This window comes from Lissotriton helveticus, chromosome 8 (genome assembly GCF_964261635.1).
Source record: "Lissotriton helveticus chromosome 8, aLisHel1.1, whole genome shotgun sequence".
NCBI classification, from domain to species: Eukaryota; Metazoa; Chordata; class Amphibia; order Caudata; family Salamandridae; genus Lissotriton; species Lissotriton helveticus.
In genome coordinates, this window is record NC_136069.1 from 279,512,733 (window position 1) to 279,523,918 (window position 11,186).

At 44.9% G+C, this 11,186-nt stretch overlaps 1 protein-coding gene across 3 annotated transcripts in view; it reads left to right on the forward strand.

The window, feature by feature from the left end:
• Positions 1-5,576, forward strand: part of ELMOD1 (ELMO domain containing 1) — a 420,914-nt gene extending 415,338 nt beyond the window's left edge. For all 3 annotated transcript variants that reach the window (XM_078657035.1, XM_078657034.1, XM_078657036.1), the window contains one exon: positions 4,059-5,576. In XM_078657035.1, coding sequence (XP_078513161.1) covers positions 4,059-4,231 — 173 coding nt within the window. In that variant the 3' untranslated portion in view covers positions 4,232-5,576. The remainder of the gene's footprint in view (positions 1-4,058) is intronic.
• Positions 5,577-11,186: the final 5,610 nt, after the last annotated feature.

The following is an 11,186-nucleotide window of genomic DNA, read 5'->3' on the forward strand; positions in this document are numbered from 1 at the left end:
GATCTGCATAGCTAAAGCCTGGTTGGATAGAGCTCCCCCAACTTTTCAAACCTGGTTAGCTAGATTATTATCTACCTATAATTTGGAACGTGCAATATATGGTAGGAAGGGGCGGAGAGCAAGAACATTAGGTGGAAAAATCTGGCAACCAATAGAAGTATGGAAAATCAGAATGGGGAGGGCAGTAAACTCAAGATAGGGATGATGGCTGCTGTTATTTTGTGGGTTTTATTTCTCTCACTCGCTTTACTGAGGTTATTTATCATATCCTGTGATGTCGCATTTTATTAATTTTTTCTTCCTTTTTTTGTAAGTTGTAATATGATATGTATGTCAATTGTAAACAAATGTGCTGTAACATTTGTGGATTCATGCTGTTAATACAAAACTTAAAAAAAAAAAAAAAAGGAAGTCTCTCATACCTGCAGCAGAGTTTGCTTACAATAACTCTGTTCAAACTTCCTCAGTATTCTCCCCATTGCCCTAACTAAATACCATTTTCTAATCTTTCCAGACCCATTAGAACTTGATGATCGGGTACCTGTATTTCAAAATTAATTAGAAATACTAAAGAAGAGAAATTACTTCTAACTGTATATGCTGCAAAATCTTAACACAGATTATAGGCCAATGGACATAGACGACTGGCTCCCACTTATTGGATAGAAAACAGAGTTTGGCTTTCCTCAATCAAATTACCTTGCTCTATCTGTAGGCCTAAATTCTCTCCTAGATTGTAGGGCCCCTTTGAAATTTCCAAGGTCTTTAATATTGTTCATGTTTTTTATTTAAAATCTTATCTCCTTCATTAACGTAATCTGGTTAAAACATGACCAACTCCCATACTTGATGGGCAGTCTGAGTATGAATTTCAAGAGATATGTGACTCCTGATACTTTAAAGGGAAGCTTCAATATTTTATTGACTTGAAAAGATATAATCCTTGTGATCATTCATGGGAACCAGCGATAGAGGTCCATGCTCCTTTATTAGTCAAGCAATTTTACTTGAAAATTCCCTATAAACCAGGAGCTCCTAAGAGGAGACATTGTGTAAGGGATCTTCCCTTACATTTATGGTGACTCAGCTGGGTGCAGACCCAGCGGCTCTTGCATCTCGGCAGGCTCCCACCCACACCTTCGCTGACTGTGCCCCCGGGTCTCCGTGGCATTCTCAATGGTCATTTTGTTTTCTCCTGGCGTGCGTTGTTGGTCTCAAGCTTGCGATAAGCATTATGGGTCAACATTTCCTGCATGCAGGCTTGTTATCTATATATATATATTCCTACAATATACCCTAAGTTGTATTATGATATTGAATTTCTTCTTAGTAAACTATTACCAATCCAAAAGGGCTAACCCATTTCTTGAATTATGTCACATCCTCTTTAGCACTATAAAAGGGAGTCCATTTTGAGTTCAGTTCTTTCACAATGGTTTCTGTTTGATTGCTCACTCACTGAACTCAGTAGATTCTCTGTCTTTTCCCGCCCCAGCTTGTTAGCTCTTCGCCTCGTTGTTAGAAAGGCGATCCCAGGGGAGACAGAAGATGTCTGACTGTCCGCCCCGAGACCCACCTCTCTCTGGAATAGGCCGAGCGCTGTAGGGAGGCCTCCTTGGCGAGGCTCCTCTCCTACAATCGTAACAGCTGAGCAATCACACTACTACAGATGGACACCACACAAAGGAATATTCACAAGTATCTTTATATAATAAAATGAAGGCACGTTCTTGGCCGGTTAGCAGGCCGGGATCGAGGGATCCGTAAAGTCTTGGTTTCGGGAGTAAGGGGGTAGCGGGACAGTCTTGGCACCAACTGGGGCGTGGATAGCTCACGGGGTCAGGCCGTGACAGCGTCAGCAGGGCTTTGGTATAGTTCAGTGTGGGTTAGGCCGCGACAGCGTCAGCAGGGCCTTGAAGATGGTTTAGTTCGGTCAGGCCGCGACAGCGTCAGCAGGGCCTCGAAGATGGTTCAGTTCGCTCAGGCCGCGACAGCGTCAGCAGGGCCTCGAAGGTGGTTCAGCTCGGTCAGGCCGCAACAGCGTCAGCAGGGCCTCGAAGATGGTTCAGCTCGGTCAGGCCGCGACAGCATCAGCAGGGCCTCGAAGAGGGTTCAGCTTGGTCAGGCCGCGACAGCGTCAGCAGGGCCTCGAAGGTGGTTCAGCTCAGTCAGGCCGCGACAGCGTCAGCAGGGCCTCGAAGATGGTTCAGCTCGGTCAGGCCGCGACAGCAGGGCCTCGAAGATGGTTCAGCTTGGTCAGGCCGCAACAGCGTCAGCAGGGCCTCGAAGAGGGTTCAGCTTGGTCAGGCCGCGACAGCGTCAGCAGGGCCTCGAAGGTGGTTCAGCTCGGTCAGGCCGCGACAGCGTCAGCAGGGCCTCGAAGATGGTTCAGCTCGGTCAGGCCGCGACAGCGTCAGCAGGGCCTCGAAGATGGTTCAGCTTGGTCAGGCCGCGACAGCGTCAGCAGGGCCTCGAAGATTCGAGGGCATGAGTTCGGATCAGGATCAGCCGCGACAAGGTCAGCAGGGCTTCGACTCCAAGATACAACTGGAGTCCTACTCCAGTGCTGGCCCAGATATAGGACTGGAGTCCTTTGATGTCCGGACCCTCGGGCCTGGGGGTCAGAGGGGCCGGGATGAAGGTGTCCAGACACCCAGCAGGGGGGTGGAGCCAGCGCCCAGGGAGGCTGGAGGGCGATCGATACCAGGCGTCCGGGGACGGCTGGAGGTCCATCGAAACTCCCCTCCTCCGGGATCCGTCAAGTGGCCACTCTACCACCTGGGAGGATCTTGGTGCCTCGACGTCGGGGCTTCGCGGGGGCCAGGGCCAGGGAGGCTGTGGCCACGTGCTTGGACGTGATGGGCCCAAGATGGAGTCGGGCCGGAAAGGGTGGTCTGGCATGGTCGCCAGACCGGCAGTGTTGGCGAGCAGGGTCTGCCGGGGTCCCAGAGGGGAGAGCCGTGGGTTGCCAGGGGGGCTGCTCTCGTCGATGGTTCGTGTTCAGGGGGGTTGACGGCGGGTCGACGGAGGCCGATGCCGTCCTGGGCCCGCCATGCGGGAGGGGTAGGACCACGCCACGAGGCCGGGTCCAACACTCGTCAGTTGGAAAGTTTTTCTGGTCTCCAGTTTTTTCCTTCCTGCTAAGGAGAAATACTAGACTTCTACTATCAATCTGATGTTAGGTGGTGCCTCTTCAGATAGTAGCCATTCCTACATATGAAGAAGGTACTCCTAGTATTTCCCAGATGACTTACTCTTGACGGTTACTGACCCCAACTCAGAGAGGTAGTGCCACTACAAGTGGCAAACAGACATTTCCATTATACTGCTTCACAGTGAGCCAAAAGGACTTGAGCGAGAGGAAGAGTGTTTCCCAAACAATGCCTTATGTTAGGTCTGCTCTTCTGGGAGCCCCTGCAAATGTATTCAGTTGAGCTGTTAATACCCTGGTGTGACAAGGAGCAGATCTGTGTAGAAAAAGAAGTTAGTATGGACTGTTTCTAAATCCAAATAACCAGAATAGAGGTACTCAGGCCTTCATTACAGGGGCTCAATAATTGGTCCAATAATTCTAGTCCCCGGTGATCCTATTACTGGCCGGAACATTATCTATGGGAGTTGTAAAACCTGTGCATTAGGAGTAGGACCCTGAGGTCCACTTGGGGATTGGGAAATAACTAGGGGCTCAGAGTTAGCCAATCAAATCCTCCTGTTTATTTCTGTTTCCTACCCTGATTTTCACCTGCAGATTTTGCTACTTTGAACAGCCAGCGTCTCTGGGGTACCTGTACGGGCCAGAGGTGTTTCCGCTCTACTCGTAATCTCATTGGCCCTGTAACTTCCTTGACTTCCACAATGAGTGTTTCAGTGTGATTTTGAAGTGCAAGATGATTTATTTCCTTAAATACATGAAGCTCATCCAGTGCTGTTTTATAGGCTAGAGCATTAACCCAGACAGGAGCTGTAGGTGGTTATTTATCGTAAAAGTGGGAAAACCTGGGGTTAAGTAGACGCGGGGAATCCTTTTATCCTTAACTGCTGCATTGTTTTCCTAACAGGTTACCTGATGCTGGAGTTTCACAATTTCTGGATTGAAGAGGATCCCCTGGATATAATGGAGTTCAACCGCGTCCGCGCGAAGTTCCACAAGCGGATTTTGAAACAGCTCCGCAATCCCGACATGGCCTTGTGCCCTCACTTCGCTGCCTCAGACAACCTCATCAATCTGTAGTCACCCATGCTGTCTCATTCCACAAACACTGTCTCACCATTGTGTTTCCTCACTGCTTTGATCACGCCTAACATAAAGAATGACCTTAGTGATTGTATGCATGCCTTTTTGGTGCAGTATTCATCTATTTTTTCATAAAGATTAGATCCCGAGTCGGTGATCTTTTTAGAGATTTCACATGAAATTGGTGCTCATATTGTGGCATAATGCAGTGTTAAATTCTGAACTGAAGTATGAAGAAAAATTTCTATTTTTTTAGATTTTTCCCATAACTCAGCATTGAAGAACTGCTTATCTCTCGCTTTGCTATGTAAGTGTGTCTCTCATCTACCATTTCCCGTGTACTGCAAAACTATGCTTAACGTTACCAATGTGTTAATTCTGATTGTATTTACTCACATCAAAAGGAAAAGCCAATAGAACCCCAATTGCTTTCCAAAATGAACAAATGAGAAACGGGAAGTCATGCATTTGAAACTGAAATCAGGATTTCCACACACACAGATATACATATTTTTGTACATATATATGTGTGTGTGTACACACACACACACACACACACACACCAGGAAACCTTTGCTAAAGTTTCTGTGTAACTTTAAAAGATAAAAGTCTTAACTGTATCTATTGACAAAGATCCACCAGAAATCTGCATGTACAACAACGTGTTATGAAAACTGTATTTTTTCAAATGTATTCTTTAGTCAGACATAGTATTGCACATTAAGGATGGCATAAGCTCATTATCTAAATGTATGCAAATGAAGTTCGACTTATGAACATTTTCATTGAGTACTTGTATTACAGTCTAAAGAGTACTGTTTTCAGAAGCAATTTCTAAGTGTGATTATTTCCGTTTTTGTTTTTTTGGTGGATTTACGCAAATGTGTTTTTCTCTTGAAAATGCAACTATTCTAAAATAATGCCATAGGTCGGCCTTCCCTTTAAACTTCCTAACGTTTGGTGAGTGCCTATTCCAAGAGTAGGTGAAAAAAACATTTACAGTTATGTGAATGGGGGAATGTAGAATGTATCTCCCATAGACATACCAGCTATTTTCTGACATGTTGTTTTACCAAGAGCAATTCTCTTCCTATCAGCAATTCCTCTCGTCCTCTCACATCGCCTCTTGCTTGTTCCCTTGCCTATTTTGCTTATCCCTTTGGTAATGTGATAAGATTAGTATAAGTCCTTTGCTGTGTGAGGAGTTGACCCTCTTTCTTTAGTGAATTTGGCTGCTATTGCGATTTCCATGACTGGTTTTATGTATAAATGCAGTTATCTTACATTCCGTAAGTGTAATATACTCACTGATACATGTATTAAATGTTTGTTTTCTATGTCATTACTTTTTGTTGATAATTACAATTCATCAACGCTTACAGTTCCTCCAATATACAATGAAATGGGTTTGAGAGATCTAAATAGAAAATATATCAACGGAAGTGTGACAGCTTAAAGGCAAACCCCAATGCTTAGTTTGTAAAATAATAAATGTCAGGGCCCAAGATAGTTCTCAACTGATCTCTGCAGTGTGCACCACCTACAGTCCAAGCCTGCACAGCCAACTGCCACTACCATGGACACCTCCTGACCATCACAGTCGTACAGATGTGACAATTAGGACACCACCAGCTGACCTAAACCTGTAAAAGTGGCCTGAGCATCCTGGTATTACTATTTTTACTATAATGGTATATTGAATTGCTAAACACTTTACTCACATACCGGCTTACAAAATAAGTGCCAGTGCCGAGCACCAACAAACACTGGCACAAATTAAGCACTGGGTAAACCTACCCATAAAGTATGATATAGGGAGTTTGTTTGTTTGGATTTATATAGCGCTTATAACCCAGGGGTCTCTAAGCGCTTTGCCTTGGGAACCCATCCTGGTTTTTCCCTGTGAGATAGCCCCTACAGGGCATCCCCAAGGTGAAAGCCAGGCATCCCGCCGCGGGGGGCCATTGTGGAGATTAAGCAAGCTTAATGCCCAGAGTTGCAGAGTGTGAACCCATGATTAGGTCAGGCACCGAAGCGAGAATTATCGAGTCCGTGGACATTTGAGCTCGAGACCCTGCCGCGTCGGGAATTGAACCCTGGTCCCGGGTCTGACCACTGCTTCAGGGTCTGCCTGCTCTAACCAGTGAGCCACACTTCTCCATGGTTCTTAATTACCCAGATCCACAATCATGAGCCTGAGTGTCTTGGGAAGGCCCCTAAAGATGCATCGGGTAATAAAATACTGTTTTTTTCCACATCAAGGGCATTAAGGATGTTATCAACAGCACAGCGCCATTGGGCTTCTCCCTCACAAATAAAGACTGCGGATGCGCAGAAGTAGGGATGGTGCTGAACTCTGTACCAACTGGCCTTCCAGCCTGTTCATACGATTAGCTTACCTCTGTTGAAAACAATGGTACAGAAACCTACCCCTCTCTCATCTCCCACCTCATCTATGTACATTTTGGAAACGCATAAGATGTAGAAAGAAGCATGATGTCCAAGGCAAGCACTCCCTTTTACCACCATGCTCTAGCTTCTCAAATAAATTATAGTGATGGTTTTCAGAGCAGGGTGAGAATGCAATGCCCCACTAAATACAGAAAATAGCAAACAAAACACAGGGAGCCCTGCACTCCAGGACTGGATTACCAATAAAAGGCACACCATAGAAAGATGAATGTGGCAGCCTTTGAATAAGTCGTAAATAAGGGGAACCAGGAGCTATATTTAAGCACGTCCTGCACACAAGCTCCAGGGGGATAAAATGTCTCAAAGGAGTGTGTAGTTCCTAGGGGAAGAGGTGGGGAAAGGGAGGTCTTTCTTCGTGATGCCCTCACACGCCCCGGAGGATGCCATACTTCATCATTGGGCCTGCTCCTTGTCGGGCCGGCGCTGCAATGTCTGATGGGCACCGGTGAACGGAGCTCTTTGGCGGAGATCTTTTGAAGAAGCTGTAGGGTGTGTGCGGGTGTGAGGGATGGGTAGTGCACTAAGTGGGTGAGATAAAATAAGTCTAGAGCAGTCCAACTGTTGTGTTTTTATTCCTGTGGTAGCTCTAACTTAATTTAAATAGGTAAGCCCCTATATGGGTGTAATGTTCCTATATGGCTAAACTGGTGTAGTGGGTCGACATGTTTCGTGCCTGTTAAGCCCCTAATGGGTCTCGTGGCACTTCATCGGGACCATATATGAAGTTTTTTAAAGAACAGTGAAATTTGTGTGCACTATCGTAAGTCTGGTTCAGTAAATTGTTGAATGATAGCCAGACACAGTAGCGGACCCCAGTTGAAATTGTCCCGGGGTATAAAAGACCAGGATTAAGGACGGTAAAGCAATTTGCTTCTATACTACCCTGTCTCTGGGCCTTTAAATAAGGCCTGAGCAAAATGGTAATTACACTGGAGTAATCAGTGTCATTTTGGTAACTTTGCTCTACTCTTGTGGCGGGAAATCACCAAATATTATTTGATTCCTCCCATTCACATAATTCTAAGTAATTGTGGACAAAAATGTCTACCAAAGAGCACAGGGAGTGTGTGAGCAGCTGCTGACTTCTGCTCTGTTGCGTGTTATTTTCTTAGCGCAAAACGAAACCTTGGGTCCATTTTGGGCGTAAGGGTGCATTTTGTGCTAAGCAAATAGCGCTAATGCAAGGTTCGCTCCTCGCATAATTCTACATAATCTTGCGTAATGTTGCATAATTACACATCATCAAATTACATGAGTTACACCCACTCCTACCTATAATGCATCACTTGTGGGCATTTACTGGTGTTATTGACTGCAAATTAAGCATTTGAATTGGCTGTGAAGATTCCAACATTCCATTCCGGTTGCTAACACAAATTAGCACCCCTTTTAAAATATTGTCATTTATTCACAAATAAGACTAGGTTTGTGGGCAATAACTACCCATATCTGTCTCTTATTGAGCCTTGAGTGGCTGTGTAATGACTGTGGAACTGTGGTTTTGATGATGCTCTCACCCACTAGTGCTTGTTACCACCTCTCATAATGTTACTTTTTACTGGATGTGTAGACAATCTTGGCCATGATGGGCACAGCACCTCCAACTATGAGACTCTGGCTGCCATCTCCTCCAGTTGACATTTGGTGGCAAGATACTGTCATGGAGACGGATATTGCCTTTTTGGAGTGGATACAATGTCAATTCTTTGGGTATGGATGGTGCAGAATAGTAGAAGGAAAGGCGCTATCAGGTAGAAGCTGCATTGAGGCAGAGGCCCTGTGAAGAGTTTATTTTAAGATTAAGGTTGATACCACTGGGCTCCAGGGGATACGCTGTACTGTGTTAGCATGGGACAGAGAGGGCGTGATTTGTGAAATTTGATAACAAATGCATTGTGGTGTAACGCAGATATGCCGAGTTGGAGAGCAGCACATGGTGCGATTGTTAAAGGCTAGCATATGACCCTTCAATAGGTCTCTGAGGGACAACCATTTACAAAAATTTCTAGTATGGAAGGAATTGGACCCAGGCACTCACTGATCATCAGTGACATTGTAGGATTAAATCTTCTTCCCATCATTAGCCTCTCAATAGGATTCTATATGCTCCTAAGGGTCATTAATAGTTGAACAGAGAAAACTCAAGAAAGCAGACAAAGTTGTCAGAGCCCCTTTTAGCTTTCTGTTGCTGCTTTCAGTGGTCTACAACCTTTACACCGCGGTCAAAACATTGCGGCGCCATTATGACGCGTCTTTTACAACGCAAGTCGTTACCACGACTTGCGCTGGAGGGCGCTCTAGACTAAGAAATAGTAGATTTACTATTCCAACACCTTCCCTACTGTACGTAGGCTGGAGTTGGAATAGTAAATCTTACTATTCCTAAGTCCAGCACCCTACAGCGCAAGTCGTGGTAACGACTTGCGTTGTAAAAGATGCGTTGTGATGTACCGTGATCATTTTGATCGCGTTGTAACATCGTACATCCCTTTCAGTTCTTTGACCAAGAACAGAAAGATTGAGTTAGGGGTAACACAAATTAAGCATTTGTGTCCAGCTGCCACCCCTGGTAGCCCCAATTGATGTCCGTACGTGGCTGGTGCTCTGTAAGTGGTGGCCATCTTTGTTCGGATAAAAATCAATAGCTACTGTTCTGTGACTGAATCTGGCTGCCATTTTTATTTCGGTCACCTAGGGTTCTGAAGCATTTACGATGTCAGCAAAGCTGTGTGAGGAGCAGAATCCCTTCACAGAGAATAAGAAGTGTTATGTACTAAAGCAATTGGCAGCTGCTGGAAATTAATGTTTTTTCTTGATGGCTAAAGTAATTCTACCATTGCATATACTTGATACATTTTAGCAAATCAGCCTGTGTCCAGTTTCATATGGATGTTCTCTTCAATTAACTTTTGGGGGGTAATACGAGTAAACAATTTCATTAAATTGAAAGGATTTAGGGTGTTTAGTCTATTTCTTACAACACACGCTATATTTATGCATTTTTAGCTGATGTTTTTTGGTGCAGTATTATTTAAATGTGTGTAATATATTTGTAACCTGCATAGAACACATTTTTTAATCTCAGGCAACTCATTGTGAAGCTACACAAATAAATGCTGTGACATTCCAATTCGCTTTAGTATTAACTTTTGTATCAATGTCTACCTCAATGAACTAGTTCATAGGAAAAGAAGGTACATGTTTAAAAAGTGTGCTTTCAGAGACAACCAGTCAGACATCGCCTTTGCTTTGATACTTTCCTACTTTTGGGCTTCCCGATTAATTTTTGGCAGGTTTTGACAGAATCCGCCCACCTCTCCAGAATGTGACACTGCCAGAAAAGAGAAAAGTCCCCATCAGATATAAATGCCGGAGGGAAAGGGGAATGGGATGTTGAGAGTGAGATAAACAGATAAAATACCAACGTCTTATGTCAGTTAACACAACAATGTTATTGCTTAACACTTTCTTGTGGAGGACTGTTTTCATATGTAAGGAGAGTATATATAAAACTTTATTAGTGTTAATGTGCAATTGAGCTGTTTAACCCCTTCGACGCTGATGACGAGCTGGGCTCGTCATGAGGTAGCCTCCTCGCACGCTCATGACGAGCCCAGCTCGTCATGTAAAGTGCGAATCCCTAAAACCCAGCGTACGGGCGGAAATCCTACCGCACGCATGCGGTTAACAAATTGAAGTCTCATAATCACTGACTACAAGATGGCAGGCCACAATGATCCTAAGCCGGACTGCTGGAAGTCAGCAAGACGGTCGGTCAGTCATGAAAACTACAAATGGGGAAGGGGAAAGCCTGGCCATATCCAAAGCGTAATCCATGAGTGAAGGTCAGGTTACAGACCAAAAGGGTCAGAATACCAAAGGGAACCAAGCACGAGGAAAAAACAGAGTTGAGGGACCAGACAATGAACACACCTTATGACAAAATGAGAACCTAAGCAATATAAACAGTTGCCAGGCAACGTCCTTTTGCCAAACAGGTATTTAAATAGTGTAGCTGCTGGTCTTGACCTGCAAGTCCTACCCCTTGACCTCAGTGTTCATCTGTCACCCCAGGCTACAGAGAGCAGTCCAACCCAGTCTAAAAAGGAGAATACCTCAAAGATTTACCAACTACAGGTTTCAGACTCCCAAACGGCTGCAGATTCCTGACAGTACCCCCCTTGGGAGCAGTTTTCTCCTGAAACTTTTGTTTTTGGAAAAGAGGCTACTATTCTGGGAGCATGAGCAAATCAAGCCAGTTCCCAAGGACAGTCGGTCAGCCCATAACCTTTACATGCAGCCAAATACTAGAATTTTTTTCTCTACCTTTTCTGTAGTCTATTATGGCTTCTACTTTAAACTCTCGAGCCCAATCTCTTATGACTGGAAGAGGAAGAACTGCTGGCTTGGAGGATGCAGGTTCCACCCTAGATGTGAGCAAGACTGAATGCACTCCCTACCCTATAGAAAGCAGTAGAGC